Genomic DNA, 16,457 nt, shown 5'->3' with positions numbered 1-16,457 from the left:
CCCGTTGTTACATGGCACCCTAAAGCCCGTTGCTACATGGCACTCTTACAAAGCTCATTGCTACATGGCACTCTTACTAAGTTCGTTGCTACATGACAATATTTTTACAAAATCTCAAACTATTTACAAAAAACCCAAATATTATTTTGAAAGCTATTTACAAAAAGCTCAAATACTATTTTGGTAACTTTTTACAAAAGCTAAATACTATTTTGGCAACTATTTACAAAAGCCCAATATTATTTTTGGCAACTAATTAAAAAAGCCCAATATTATTTTTGGCAACTATTTACAAAAGCCCAATATTATTTTTGGCAACTATTTACAAAAGCCCAAATATTATTTGGCAAAATAATTACATTATGCTCAAAGCCCAAAACTATTCCTTTCATAAACTAAAATCTCTAACTCATGGGAAGCATAAATTATTTATGATATATTACTCATCTTTCAAAGCTACTAAATTTATGGAAACTATGCCTATTTTTTCCGTAATAAACTCTAACTACAAAAGCCCGTGTATATTACTCATGGCAAAATTATTCATTTTGTAGGGATGAACAAGCCCAACAACAAAGCCCAGCGAGATAGCCCAGCCCATGTGCTAATCTCAACAACCAAGGTTCACTTGAGTAACTAAAGTGGTTAGACTAGCCACTAGTCAAGTTTCAGCACAACTAAGTTAACAGCTAGGGCCCATTACCATCATTTTCAGCTTGTCAAATCAGATCAGAAGGGAACACATGTTCAGCTGAGCTTACACCCTTCCTTAGCAAGCTATTTTTCATGATTATTGATGTGACATAAAGCTATACTGACAAGACATAAAGCTATGTTGACAAGACACAAAGCAGTGGAGCTGCAGCCAATCATTCTATCTCTCTTCTCCTACACAGTTAGTTAAGAATTATGGGGCAGCCATGGACAGACTATGGAAGCTTCTAGAATCACTTGTAAACAGCTCATTACCATGCCAAAAATGTACATTGCTAGTTTGTGAACCAAGCACATGAACCCAAATGGGGAAACTTAGGGAAATATGGTTTGGATGGCACTAAGAAGATCTCTAGTAGAGTTTCCAGCAAAGGGATCCAAGATTGACTCCTAGCTTGGAGTGACACAATTTGCCCTAGGAAGCTCTGATACTAGCAGTAGAAAACCAAGATCATTAGCTTAATTTATGCTCTAATCTCATTTAATGCTAAANGAGAAGTTTATGAGAGAGTTCTTCTCTATTGGTGTGTGTTAAGGTGTTGGTGGAGAGCTCTATTTATATTTGAGTTTAAGGGAGTTTTCAACAAATAATCTCTGCCAAAATTAGTCTCAATTTTCAAAAAATTCTTAGAAAATCGTTCTTAGGATTTGTCCAAGAGTGGTAAGTTCAACTTTAGAATGTTCTTGCTGTGTTGGTTAATAGCAGCTGGAGTTCTGACCTAGCATTAAATGATGGATTGTCCTTAGCTAATGAGATTAGAGCATAAATTAAGCTAATCATCTTGGTTTTCTACTGCTAGTATCAGAACTTCCTAGGGCAAATTGTGTCACTCCAAGCCAGGAGTCAATCTTGGATCCCTTTGCTGGAAACTCTACTAGAGATCTTCTTAGTGCCATCCAAACAATATTTCCCTAAGTTTCCCCATTTGGGTTCATGTGCTTAGTTCACAAACTAGCAAATGTACATTTTTGGCATGGTAATGAGCTGTTTACAAGTGATTCTAGAAGCTTCCATAGTCTGTCCATGGCTGCCCCATAATTCCTTAACCAACTGTGTTGGAGAAGAGAGATAGAATGATTGGCTGCAGCTCCATTGCTTTGTGTCTTGTCAGCATAGCTTTATGTCTTGTCAGTATAGCTTTATGTCACATCAATAATCATGAAAAATAGCTTGCTAAGGAAGGGTGTAAGCTCAGCTGAACGTGTGTTCACTTTTGATCTGATTTGACAAGCTGAAAATGATGGTAATGGGCCCCAGTTGTTAACTTAGTTGTGCTGAAACTTGACTAGTGGCTAGTCTAACCACTTTAGTTACTCAAGTGAACCTTGGTTGTTGAGATTAGCACATGGGCTAGGCTATCTTGGCTGGGCTTTGTTGTTGGGCTTGTTCATCCCTACAAAATGAATAATTTTGCCATGAGTAATATACATGGGCTTTTGTAGTTAGAGTTTATTACGGAAAAAATAGGCATAGTTTCCATAAATTTAGTAGCTTTGAAAGATGAGTAATATATCATAAATAATTTATGCTTCCCATGAGTTAGAGATTTTAGTTTATGAAAGGAATGGTTTTGGGCTTTGAGCATAATGTAATTATTTTGCCAAATAATATTTGGGCTTTTGTAAATAGTTGCCAAAAATAATATTGGGCTTTTGTAAATAGTTGCAAAATAGCATTTAGCTTTTGTAAAAAGTTACCAAAATAGTATTTGAGCTTTTTGTAAATAGCTTTCAAAATAATATTTGGGTTTTTTGTAAATAGTTTGAGATTTTGTAAAAATATTGTCGTGTAGCAACGAACTTAGTAAGAGTCCCATGTAGCAATGAGCTTTGTAAGAGTGCCATGTAGCAACGGGCTTTAGGGTGCCATGTAACAACGGGATTTGTAAGAGAGTTTTGTTGGGCTTTTTGGATTTTTTCCACAAGGTAAATGAGTTTGGGCTTTTTATAGAGATGGTATAATTTTGTGGCCTAATTTTGATAATGGTATGATAAGTATTTGTGTGAGAGCCCAAGTTGAATAATATGTGAGATGTAATGGGTAATATTTGTGAGAGGGTCCAAATTAATTGAGGCTTATATGAGAAATATTTGTAGGAGCCCAAGTTGGGTAATAATATGGGGAAATATTTGGGTAACATGTGGGAAGTATTTAGAAAATATTTATGTGGGCCTAAAGTAGTTTATGGGCTTGTATGGGCATATTAGTGAGTGGACCAATGAGCTTAGGACCTCAAAATTTGTACCTCAACAAATACAAATTAATCAAATATGCATATAGCATGTGTGGCATACGATGTGATATGAATCCAAAGTTAGAACTCACTCTTAAAAACTAGCTTGTAAGGAAATGATGCCCAAGAGCTTATATACACATGATTAAACTTGCACTTAAACCATGTGACGTACTTGGATCATAACATGCCACCACTCTCTGCAGCCAAAGTCCACGATGACTCACTCTATCGACACTGACCCAATGGTAGTGCTTACTCTGTTTTGGTAGCTCCACTCACACATCAGTTATTCAATGACTTAGTAAGACATTTTACCATAAAATTGCAACTCATTTGATCCTATACTCAATGAGCTATTTTTGATTACTCGACGTGGTGGTTGACTATGATACCAAATAGTACAAACTCATAGATAGAACTCACCATTGAAAACCGATATGTAAAGAAAAAGTGCTCAAGAGCTTATATATACATGATTAAGTTTGCACTTGAGCCATGTGAGAAACTTGGATCGTAACGTAATGGACCAAAAAATTAAAGATAAAAAACAAACCCAACTACGGAGATGGGAATTGTCTTCCTTGGTGAGTTGGTTGAGAGTTTTTGGCTCATAACGTCATTGTGATAGCGTTCGTGGCTTCTAATTATTCTTCATTTTAGCCATTAAATGTTTTTGTAAAATTACTCTCCTTGCATTACAAGTAATGTTACTAAAAGTAGAATTAGGATTATTTGGCTAACACTACATGTAGGTCCTTGTGTGAGAATACCTATGGCTGTGGATATACTGGGGATTTGAGTTATTTTATATTTGTGAGTGTGGTTGTAATAGTTATCATTGATAGAGGATTTTTGATTGGTGTTGTCGGTGGACATAGACATAGAGTTTGTCATGCATGGGAGCTAAGATTGAAGAGAAGGATCAAGCTCTCTTATTTTTATTTTTTAACTTCATGAAGGAAACTTATTTTTAACTTCACTCATTCCTTTGTTACTACATTATTAACTTTAAACATAGAGGAAATACAAGGATGAAATAGAAGTAATTTTGAAAGTTGAGGTAGTCAATTGACACAATTAATAGTTAAAGAACCAAATTAATAATTTAAGCTATACATAATTTTTTTTTTTTTTGATATAAGATAGAAATTCTATTCTACCATAATCTAAGTATAAATGTGTGTGAATCTCCTTCCTGTAGACTTGAACCCCGACTTTTGCCCCCCACACCCCACAAGTACTTATACTTGTGAAGTTACACATATTATTATGTTTGAATTTAATTAATTTAATAATCAAACTTCAACCTAGACTTAAACATGGCTCGTTCAATAAATAAATAAGTATAAATAAGGTTTAAAAAAAAACATGTGTCCAAATCAATCAATCAATCAATATCAATATATATATATATATATATAAAAGCAGATACCTCAAGCAAAAGAGCATAAAGTACTGCCACGTGACGCACTTCTTGAAAAGATAATTGAAATACTCTTAAACCACATCATAAATAAGAAAAAAAATTTAAAATTAGAGACTCTTTATTTACTTTGGTTCCATATTTCAATAATACTCTTTATTTTCTTTGATCAATGTTTCGAGACTACTATTTGTTTCATTTGGTTCAATGTTTTAAGACTTCTCATTTCTCTCTCACACAAAAAACTTTTTCCATTTTCACTCTACTCCTATATATACATATGCTCAGAGTCCTTCATGCCATCTCATCTCAAATACACTCATACCTAAAACAATATCATTTACCTTCAACCTTTCAACAAGACCTACATAACTCTAACATTGTCATACCATTTGACCCTAATTTGTATGAGTAGGATGTGATCAAGAAAGGGGGCTGGCATTTTTTATTCAGTAATGGTAGCTTACCGTTTTGATGTTGAAGTCGGATGTTATAAATTTTGTGAAAGTTGTGATTAGCTTTGAGTCTTTTGGTGTTTGAGATTTTGATATAGAAAAGTTATAAATGTATTTTGTTTTAGAGAGAGAGAGAGAGAGAGAGAGAGAAACTCTCTAATTGATTATTTATGAAGTTAGCTATTCATTATTATTATTTTGTTTTAGAACTCATAATTTGTAAGTTTCTTTGTATGTTTTTTACTGCTATTTTGTGCAGTATGAGTCATAGTGATAAAAATAAAAATTGATGATGATTTCAAAGTGTTTTTTTTTTAAAAGGATATGGAAGCCCAACTAAAGACAATTAAATTTTGATAAATTGATGTGTTTTTAACAAATTTCTCTTTGTCTAATCATGTTCTATTTATGTTGATAATTACAAATGATTTCCTTAATTTCATAGAGATAATGAATTGGAGGTTTGAAATTGGGGTCTCCATATTTGATTATAAGAATAGAGTAGTTGAGGAAGTGTTTGAGAGGTTGTTTATTTTATGTAATTTTAGAATATAAAAATATTTTATACTTTAAATTCTTATTTAAAGATTTCAAAATCATTTAATTAGTTAAAAAAAATAAAGTCTACTTTAAACGGTAAATATTATAATATGTTTTAGTCTTATAGTGTTATACAATTTTTTAAATAAAATATGATTTAAGAAAATTAAGTTTCAAAGTATTCAACAATATTGTGGGCAAACATAAATATTATACAACAAAGTAAGTATTATATGTAGGTTTTAATATATATAAAAATAATTTCAAATAAAATTATAAAGTATCCGTGTATCACACGGAACATCATCTAGTTATTTATAAACAATGTAGTTCATTTACGGCTCTAACAAAATGGAAACATTGTATATATATATATATTGTGGGGACAGAGAGTTTAGCAACCCCGGCCCACTTCGTACCAAGCCGAAGGCCCATGCCGAGGGTGAAGCAACGCCCGAGGACGGAGTGTGAAAGTCCAAATTGCCCAGAAGCCTTGCCGAGAACGACCGTGTCCTCGAGATCAGGGGAGGTGGAAGTATGGGCCCACTAAAAGTAACCTTCTTGGGCGTCTAAAGAGAAGGAACAAGCACAATGTGTCAGCCATGGAGGCACGATAGAGGAGCAAGTTCGAGATGAATTGTCACCTCCATATTAAATGCCCACAACTAACATTCTGACCACATTAATGAGGAAATGGCCTCTGAACGGCGCAGCCTTGGTTGCTGCAGACTACAGAAAGAATGGGAAGGCGGCTGATGGGACAAGCACTTAAGGAGTCCCTCTTGTTAAGGGGACGAAAAGAAGAGGAAAGGGAGAAAGGCTGGTAGAAGGATAGAGCACTGTAGCTTTCTGAATCATCACTGAAATCTTTGTAATTGTTCACTAGAGGAATAAAAGAACTTCAAGCTCCCCGGAGGAGGGTCTAGGAGCACCATTGCACATTTCAATCCAAGTTCATGCCATTTAATCCCTGTACATCCATGCTCAGTTATTGTATCCCTCACTAAGGTCTAGTTCTTGAACCCGCTCTCTACAAATTCATTGTATTGGGCTAGCTGGGCTTGAGTCCACTCACTCAATAGTAGAAGTTCTCAAACCCAGTCCCTACAATTGGCGCCGTCTGTGGGGAAAACATGTGTGTTAGTAAGGGCAACGACCAAGCATGGCAGGATCAGGCCCTCATCAAGTAGGCTCCCATCAGCCTGAACCGGTCAAACCCCAGCATTAGGGTAACTTCGCCAATCTTGAACGCGATCGAAATGAAAAGAACGGAAGATTTCGAGAGGGAAGTGCGCACACCGCTCAAACCATCAGAAGCTACTTGTGTGGGGACAGCCATATGCCCCAGGGACAAAACCACAACCAGGCCACCCAGCCGAAGAAAGTTAAGAGCCGTGTGACCCAGGGGCAGAACGATGAGTAGGCCATGCAGTGAGAGATAGATGACTTGAAGAGGAGGCTGCGCCATGCACAATGAAGGCGACCTCGACCCAGCCCCGACCTACCCTCTGACGATGAAAGCGACGAGGACTATAGGCAAAGGTCGAGAACTCCTCTAAGTGAGAGCTTCTCTCACGAGGAAGAGCCCTACTGGGAGTGTAAACGCAAGAGCCCATCTCCTAGGGCCTTAGGATACGACGCCATTAGCAGGGCCCTGGATCAACTATCTATGTCGCCTTTCACGTGCCACATAGAGGGGACTACCCTTCCTCGGCGGTTCCAGCAGCCAACCTTTTCCGTTTATAACGGCAAAATGGACCCTGTGGAGCATGTGAGCTAGTTTAACCAGAGGATGGCTATTCATTCTAAGAACGAGGCATTGATGTGCAAGGTTTTCCCCTCCAGCTTGGGCCCTGTGGCGATGAGGTGGTTCAATGGCTTAAAGACGAATTCCATAGATTCGTATAGATAGCTGACCGAGGCCTTTGGCTCTCGCTTCGTTACGAACAACATAACCCCGCGGCCTTTGAGCGTGCTGCTGTCTCTGTCCATGCATGATGGAGAGACCTTAAAGGCCTACTCGGGCCGATATTGGGAGGTGTACAATGAAGTGGAGGGCAATTTCGACGATGTCGCCATCAGCACTTTCAAAAATGGTCTCCCAATTAGACATGGCCTAAGAAGTCCCTGACAGGCAAGCCTGCCACCAGTGTGCGCCAACTGATGGATCGGATCGACAAGTACAAGCGAGTGGAGGAAGACTAGCTGCAGGGCAGATGAAAGGAAAAGACCATCCCCCAAGAGAGGAGGGATTTCAGATTGGACTGATACAACAACACCCGTCCGAGGAGGGACTTCGCAGGGCAATCTAGAGCAGCTGACATGCAGGCGGTCCATGCCGTATTCCGAGAGCCAGTACACAAGGTGTTGGCAAAAATCGAGAGCGAGCCATTCTTGAAGTGGCCGAATAAGATGGTGGGGGAATCCGCGGCGCGCAATCAGAACCTTTACAGCCAGTATCACAGAGACCACAAACATACTACTGAGAACTGAAGGAATCTCCAGAGCTATCTGAACCAGCTGGCCCGAGAAGGAAAGCTGAAGCACCTTATGCACCACCCCGGAGACCATCAAGGCCAGACCAATTAAGAGCCGAGAGACTACGATGTGATCCTGGCCGTGCCAGGAAGAACTGGCACGTGCCCTTCGTGAGTGTTGTTTGTGGCCCAGATCCCTGCCGAGGAGTCCCAGCCAGAGCTGAAGAGGGCTAGAAGGGGCTTTCACCCAACCTTGAGCTTTTCAGAGGAAGACAAGATGGGAACCACCCAGCCCTACGATGACACTCTGGTGATCACGCTTAGAATCGGAGATTACAATGTGAAAAGGGTAATGGTGGATGGTGGCAGTGCCGTCGAGGTCATATACCCAGACCTTTACAGGGGGCTGGGGTTGAAGCCGGAGGACTTAACACCCTATAGCTTTCCCTTGATGAGGTTCGATGGGAAGCTCGTTATCCCAAAGGGCATGATCAGGCTACCTATCCAGACTGGCCCAGAAGTGGTGAAGGTAAATTTTATAGTAGTGGACACCTACTTCCCCTACACAGCCATCGTAGAAAGGCCTTGGCTCCATACCTTAGGGGGTATTGCCTCCTCCCTGCACTAGAAGGTGAAATTCCCGCCAGGGGATCAGGTACTTGAGATCCATGGTTGCCAGCCCACAACGAGGCAGTGCATGGTGGCCGCCATATCACATTGACTCAACACGGAGCCCTCGGCCACCACTGAAAAGAACTTATAGCAATCAAAGACCATGGTAGTGCCTACTGACGCAACTACCGGAGAAGCGAAATGTGAAGATCTGGAGAAAGTGGTCATTAGTGATGGCCCAGATAAGTTCTTTCAGGTTGGAGCCCAGCTTTCTTTTCAGGAGAAGGAGGAGCTGATTGAGTTTCTCAAGAAAAACATGGACGTGTTTGCATGGGATGCCTACGACGCCCTAGGGATTGACCCTGCTTTCATCTATCACCATCTCAACGCCAATCTGTCCATAGTTCCCAAGAAGCAACCGCCCTAGCGCCCGTCAAGGGAGCACGCTGATGCGATTAGAGAAGAGGTGATGAAGCTTAAACGTGCAGGGGCTATCAAAGAGGTTTTTTACCCCGAATGGTTGGCCAACACCGTGGTGGTCAAGAAGAAAAGTGGAAAGTGGAGAGTCTATGTGGACTTCATAGACCTGAATCGGGCATGTCCGAAAGACCCGTTCCCCATGCCCTGGATAGACCAGCTAGTAGATGCAGCTACGGGCCATCCTCGGATGAGCTTTTTAGACGCCTTTCAAGGCTAGCATCAAATACCACTAGCTTCGGAGGATTAGGAGAAGACAGCCTTTGTGACGCCCATTGGGAACTACCATTACAAAGTAATGCCGTTCGGCCTAAAGAACGCAGGGTCTACCTATCAAAGGATGATGACGAGAATGTTCGAGCCGATGCTGGGCAAAAACATTGAAGTCTACGTCGACGATATGGTGGTAAAGAGTAAGACGGTCTCCGAACATTTAAGGGATCTCGGCCGCACCTTTGATGTCTTGAGGGAGCACAAATTGCGCTTGAATGCTTCTAAATGCTCGTTTGGCGTGGGATCCGACAAGTTCCTAGGATACATCATTACCCACAGGGGAATCGAGGTTGATCCTGACCAAATTAAGGCTATCCGTGACCTAAAGCCTCCGCGAAATCCCAAGGAGGTCCAAAAGCTTACAGGAATGATTGCGGCCTTGAATCGATTCATTTCCAGGTCGGTTGACCGGTGCAGACCCTTTTATCTCCTGATTAACAAGTGGAAGGGATTTAAGTGGTTCGAGGATTGTGTCGTGGCCTTCCAGCAACTCAAGGAGTACCTACCCCGGCCGCCTATCATGTCCCATCCTGAGGCCGACGAGGTCCTGTACGCATACATTGCTGTGGCGCTTCATGCTGTGAGCCTGGTACTTATCCGGGACGACAATGGCATTCAAAAACCAGTCTATTACGTTAGCAAGTCACTACACGAAGCTGAGGTCAAGTACTTACCCTTAGAGAAAGCCATACTAGTTATGGTCCATGCTACACGAAAGCTCTCCCACTATTTCCAGGCTTACACAGTGGTTGTCCTGACCCGATTACCCTTGAAGTCCGTACTTCGAACAGCTAATTATATAGGGAGGATCGCTAAGTGGAACACAATTCTAGGGGCCTTTGACATCAAATACATGCCTCGGACCTCCATAAAAGGCCAGCTCCTGGCTGATTTGATGGTTGAATTCGCCGAACCACCCGTAGAGATGCTATCCGAGAAGATAAGCATGGATGAAAGATCAGTTGGAACAATCTCCGTCCCAGGACCACCAAGTTGGAAGGTATACGTTGATGGCACGACAAATCAGAGGGGGTCTAGAGTGGGGCTGGTTTTAGTATCCCTTAAGGAGTCTGTCATTGAAAAATCCCTGAGGCTCGGGTTCTCGGCCACAAACAATGAAGCCGAGTACGAAGCACTGTTACAATGGATGGTCATGGTGCAGAAAATGGGAGGAAAGGTAGTGGAGATATTCTCAGATTCGAGATTGGTGGTAGGCCAAGTGAAAGGAGAACTAGAAGCCAGAGATTCGAGAATGCAAGAATACCTAAGCCAGGTTAAGTGCTTGCAGTCGGGTTTTGATCTTTTCAGCTTATCACATGTCTCCAGGAGTGGAAACACTTATGCCGATTCATTGGCCACCCTTGTCATCTCCTCGATAGGGGATCTACCTCGGATCATTCTTGTGGAGCATCTGGATCGAGCAAATGAAGTGGCACAGGGCACGACCCACATCCACCAAGTTAGGATGGGATCCAGCTGGATGGACCCCCTGGTAAGGTTCCTCAAAGATGATGTCCTACCCGAGGATAAGTCAGAGGCTAAAAAAATACGAAGGAATGCTTCTCAGTTTTGGCTGTCCGAGGACCACAAGCTGTACAGACGCTCCTACTCTAGACCATACCTACTGTGCATTCACCCCGAGGCATCGGAGGTATTGCTCAAAGAGCTGCATAAAGGGATCTGTGGGAGCCACACAGAAGGAAGATCCCTGTCTCACCAGGCCGTTACACAAGGATATTGGTGGCTGGGGATGCAGAAAGAGGCCTCGGAGTATGCTAAGAAATGTGACCAATGCCAAAGGTTCGCCCTAAATATTCATCAGCCTGGAGGGGTCCTCAACCCCTTGTCCAGCCTATGGCTGTTCGCCTAGTGGGGCTTAGATATTGTAAGCCCTTTCCCCAAGGCACCAGGGAATAAGAGGTATCTGTTGGTTACCACAGATTACTTTACTAAATGGGTCGAAGCTGAGCCGTTGGCCAACATCAGAGATGTGGAAGCCAAGAAATTCCTTTGGAGAAACATTTTCACGCGATTCGGGGTCCCCCATACCCTCATTTCGGATAATGGACTCCAGTTCGACGGCAAGGCCTTCAGGAGGTACTGTTGTGAACTTAGGATCACAAATAGGTACTCAACCCCAGCTTATCCTCAGGGAAATGGGCAGGCCGAGGTTGTCAATAAGGTCATCGTTAATAGGCTTAAAAAGAGATTGGATGACACCAAAGGAAGATGGGTAGAGGAACTGCCACATGTTATTTGGACATACTAGACTACGCCGTAGCGGTCAACGGGGGAGACACCTTTTGCCATGACTTATAGGGCCGAGGCGGTCATCCCTCTAGAAGTAAACTTCCCAACGTTAAGGACGAGCTCATTCACTCTAAGCAGTAATGACGAACTACTGGGGAGGTGCCTAGATCTAGTTGACGAACGGAGACAAGGGGCAATGATCCAGCTGGCCTACTACCACCAAAAGCTCAAGCAGGGATATGACGTCAATGTGAAATTAAGGCCACTAGCACCGGGGGACCTAGTATTAAGGAAAGTTGTAAGGGCCGCCAAGAACCCTTCCTGGGGAAAGCTGGGGCCCAACTGGGAGGGGCCATACCAAATTACCTCGGTAGCAGGGATAGGTGCATACTACTTAGAAGACTTAAATGAAAAACTTGTACCTCGACCGTGGAATGTAAATAACCTGAGAAGGTATTATTATTAATAAAAGCATCCCTTTTCTTATAATTCGAATTTCAGGTCTATCATGATTATATATATATATATATATATTTATTTATATATATTATATTTTGGTGGTTACCCAAAGAACTAGACTGAACCACTTCAAGGAAAACCTGAGCGCTAGACTGAACTGGGGTCTTGCATGGTCCTCAGACTCAAACCTATGGGGAAACTAACCACTTCAAGACAAACTTGAGTACTAGACTGAACCAAGATCTTGCATGGTCCATGGACTCAAACCTATAGAGAAACTAGCTACTTACAGGGGAATCTAAGTGTTAGACAGAACCAAGGTCTTGTATGATCCTCGGACTCAAACCCGTGGGGAAACTAGTCACTTACAAAAGAAGGGTTGGACGGAACCAAGGTCTTGCATGGTCCTCGGACTCAGACCTCTGGCGAAACTGGCTACGTTCAGCAAGGGAGTAAACAAACACAAGCCAATGAGCTTCACTTGAGGCATTCCAAAGCACATTGAACTTAACCCCCTAGCACGGTCAGTGACTAACAGTTTCCTTAAGTATTTGATTCAACAAGAATAAGTCGTGGCGTCCAAGTGGTCCAATTATCAGCCAAAGTCTAAGTGGAAACTGTCACTATGGCTTTTACATTTTTTGGTTGCCAATTCAGAATCAAAAGCACGCTGAGCTTCTGGGATTGTGAAGCTAATAATTAAAGCAAAGCTTATATAAATAGCAAAACTCATCACAATAACAATCAACACAAAGTAAAAAAAAAAAAAAGTGATTCATACATTCAATTTAAAAGTAGCAGTATAGGGCTTCAAAAAAAAAAAAAAAAAAAAAAGGAAAGAGAAACGACAATAACAAGAGCAAAAAAAAAAAAAAAAAAAAAAAAAGGCAAAAGCTGGCTAAAGACAGCCTAGTTCTTTGGCTTAAGCTTTATCCCCCCCTCTTGGGAGGCTATCTAGAGGTGTCCTCGGGGACCGCGGAGCCTTGACCTAGGGGAACAACCTGCAGAGGCCCCACCATGAGAGCTGTCTCCTTGGCTGGAGGGGCAACTTGGGAAAGGTCCCCTTTACCAAGAAGGGCTTGGGAGTCAATAGGAGGGACGTGAGAACCAATAGGGGGCTTCACCGCTTTTGGAGGCACTTCCAAGTTGCTGGTTTCCCCTTCCTCTGGCACCCTCTGGTGCTCAACCTCCTCGGCAGGCCTATCAGTGGAAGGGGAATCCTTCGCAGCATTAGCCTGATCCCCATCCGCCGCCTCAGGGATAGCGTCGGCTGCCGAAGTGGCAAAGGCGGCCTCTCGAATAGAGGAAGGGTAATACACTCTCTCGGCCTTCCTGAGCTCAGATGAGGCCTCGACCCCCGCTTGATTGAGGGCCTCATTCCAAGTCTGGAAGCAGTAGCGCCTGCATACCTCAGGGACTTAAGCCTTGAGGGCAGCCTCAGTCTTAGCCACCCATTTAGCAAAGGCCTCTTCCTCTGCTTGCTCTTTAGAGCTCTCGGCCTCTGCCCTCGTAAACTCAGCCTCTGCTTTGGCTCTCAGAGCCTTATCCTTTACATGCTCGGTAATACCCTTTGCCTCCACTGCCTCGGCCAACTTCTGCTTTAAGTCGGCAATGTGCTCCTTGGCAATCTCCAATTGGCCCTCAGCTTCTTGAAGGCACCTCGTCTAGTTGGTGTCCTGTTTCTGAGTGCCAGCTAGGCCTAACACCGCGCTATCTCTCTCCCTGATCACTACCTTTAGGTCCTCCCTTGCCTTCTTCAGGTCAGACTTGGAGTTCTTCAGGGTCTGCGTGGCTTCCAGGCGCCTGTTGCGTTCCTGGTCCAGGGCCTTGCTCTAATTATTGGCCTTATCCTCTAGCCTGTAGGTGGCCTAGACAGCCTGCAAATTGAAACAAGCAGGCAATAAGTTGGGAGCCGAAGAGCAAAAATCAGCGAAGCCTTAAGCGTCGGATGGCTTACCATGCCTAAGTACCTCTTCAGACTGAAGGTGACCTCCTGCCTCCTCAGGTCCCCCAATTGGGCCATATCTGCAGGGAGTAGCAGGGATCTCTCCAGTGCATCGGCCACATATGCGCCTTCGCCCTCTCTGAAGTCCTTGAGGGAGGTGTTGTCCCTCAAAGGCTCCCCACGGAGCATTGGGTCAGAGAGCCATGCCTGGGCCTCAGACTGCGCAGCCACCTCCCTTCCTTTGCCTTTGGTGCCCAGTTTTCTGTTGCTTAAGAGGGTGACGAGCCTCGACTGCCTCAGGGGAAGAGCGAGTCCTCTCAGCCCCCATGGGCCCCTTTCCCTTAGGATCCTTCTTACGCTTGGGATTAACAGGCTCGCGCCTTGATGGCAAGCATGGCTGAGATGGGGAATGAGGAAGTTTAGACTGGGTAGAAGACAACCTAGTCTGGATGGAATGACACCTGGACGGCGTAGAAGGAAGCTTTGAGTGGGGCTTTCCCAGCTCCTCCCTCCCCTGCTGACCCTTAAGCAAGTCGGGCAGGCTGGTCTGGGGCTGCCTCTTGAAGCCCATCTCGGCCTGAGGAGAAGTACGTGTAGGGAGGAGGTCTGCCTCGATCAGATTAGGATCGCCTAAGTTGCCGGAAGGATCTTTAACTCGATGGACTTGGTCGAAAGCACTAAATACGTCCTCGGATGGATCCAAGTCAGCAACCTCTTCCTCTTCTCTCAGCTCTTCTTCCTCGGACTCTGCAGCTTGGCCAAATGTGGAAGTACCTGCCCACAGAATGTCTTCCGAAGCAAGAGGCCCCTCAGAGAACGAGAACCCGTGCTCTACCACAGTGATTTGGCGAAGCCGAGGATCCTTGGCTCTGATCACGTGCTTCGGAGTAGAGAATGACTTCTGGAGCGGCTTATATTCGAGGATCTTGTGGGCGGCTCTAACTTGGTTGTCGGCCTCGTTCACAAAGATCTCTGCCCTAAGACCTTTTCCAAGTCCTCCTTGTTGACCAGGTTAAAATGATGCTCAAAGGCGTGCGGATCTGCAGAAAAGAAAGTATACCCTTGTCAGCAACCAAACAAAGCAAGCCTACAGCCCGAGAGATTAGACCTTCTCCCACTCAAGGTACCCACTTGGCTTTCCCTCCTTTGTGGGGCAGTGAAGCCCATCATACCACTCCCCAGACACAATAAGAAAGTCTTTGTTCAACCCCTTGCTGGACTCAAGAAGACACTGGATAAGCCAAACCCTGTCATCCCTCGTCTTCATATAAAAAGACTTACCCTTCAGTCTTTGGAGGTTGTAGCACCAATTCACATCGTGATGGGTTAACCTCAGCCTCATCTTCTCATTCAAGGCATCCACACAGCCCATGATTCTAAACACATTGGTGGCACACTGTATGAGGGCTAACCCAAAGTACCTAAGGTAACCCCTCGTTACCGGCCCCATGGGGATTCTCATACCACCCTCAAGGAAGGCGATTATGGGAATCACAACCTCACCCTCCTCCCTCCGAATGTCACATTCCCCTTTTGCACAGTACCTCAAGCCCACATTGCTGGGTATTCTATAATCGGCGATAAATTTTTCCATCGTCTCTTCAGACTCAACTAACTTCTTAAATCTACCCATCCCTAACAATGGCTAAGAGACTCAAGAAAGGGCGCAGGAAAGAAAAGATTCAGAGAGAAAGTTTGAACTAGAGAGAGAAAGGAAGACTTACAGGAATGAGGAGAGGCTACTCAGACAGGCTTTTTGTGCTGAAAAAGGCGTGAGTGCAGTTCGAGATCTAACCAAATTCAATGAACGTGCGCAAGAACTCTTGAGTGCCAAAGTAAAAAGGCTGATCGGATTAAACGGATATTTATACCCCCAATTAAGGATAACTGTGTGAGTTTCCCCGCCTATAAAGCTGAGAGAAGCCCAATCGTTGGATTGGCATCACGCCGTTGAACGTGAGAAGCACAGAGCCGCCAGAATTAAATAAGGGCGCGCTTCACATACCAAAGCGCCAGGGACATGCCTTGGACAGACGAAAAGACTGGCACTGACGGGGGCTAAGATGTGACAAGCTGTCATGACAGCCCGAGGATGTCAAAATCCTCCTCTCCACCTGAGGACTCGAACCGCAGGATTTTGAGGGGCTATTGTGGGGACAAAGAATTTAGCAACCCCGGCCCACTTCGTACTAAGCCCAAGGCCTATGCCGAGGGTGAAGCAACGCTCGAGGACGGAGTGTGAAAGTCCAAATTGCCCAAAAGCCTTGCCAAGAACGACCCTGTCCTCAGCCCACTGAGACCAGGGGAGATGAAAGTAAGGGCCCACCAAAAGCAACCTTCCCGGGCATCTAAAGAGAAGGAACAAGCACAATGTGTCAGCCATGGAGGCACAGTAGAGGAGCAAGTCTGAGACGAACTGTCACCTCCACATTAAATGCCCACAACTAACATTCTGACTGCATTAATGAGGAAATGACCTCTGAACGGCGCAGCCTTGGTTGCTGCAGACCACAGAAAGAATGGGAAGGCGGCTGATGGGACAAGCACTCAAGTAGTGACTTGCTTGATCAACAAATGGAGGGTTAAGATCAACTG

The 16,457-nt window shown here is 43.9% G+C and overlaps 1 protein-coding gene across 1 annotated transcript; it reads left to right on the top strand.

Annotated features, from left to right (window-relative positions):
* The first annotated feature begins 8,123 nt into the window (after window positions 1-8,123).
* Window positions 8,124-8,474, top strand: LOC111985568 (uncharacterized). The gene has a single exon (XM_024017224.1). The coding sequence runs from the start codon at window positions 8,124-8,126 to the stop codon at window positions 8,472-8,474; it is 351 nt and encodes a 116-aa protein (XP_023872992.1).
* The last annotated feature ends 7,983 nt before the right edge of the window (window positions 8,475-16,457 follow it).

Source organism: Quercus suber, unplaced genomic scaffold, assembly GCF_002906115.3.
Source record: "Quercus suber isolate HL8 unplaced genomic scaffold, Cork oak 2.0 scaffold_290, whole genome shotgun sequence".
NCBI lineage: Eukaryota > Viridiplantae > Streptophyta > Magnoliopsida > Fagales > Fagaceae > Quercus > Quercus suber.
Note: the sequence above shows the minus strand (reverse complement) of the source record. Positions and strands in the feature narration are given on the sequence as shown.

Coding starts and splice junctions, on each gene's coding strand:
- LOC111985568 (XM_024017224.1), top strand. CDS start 8,124: ATGGGAACCACCCAGCCCTACGATGACACTCTGGTGATCACGCTTAGA.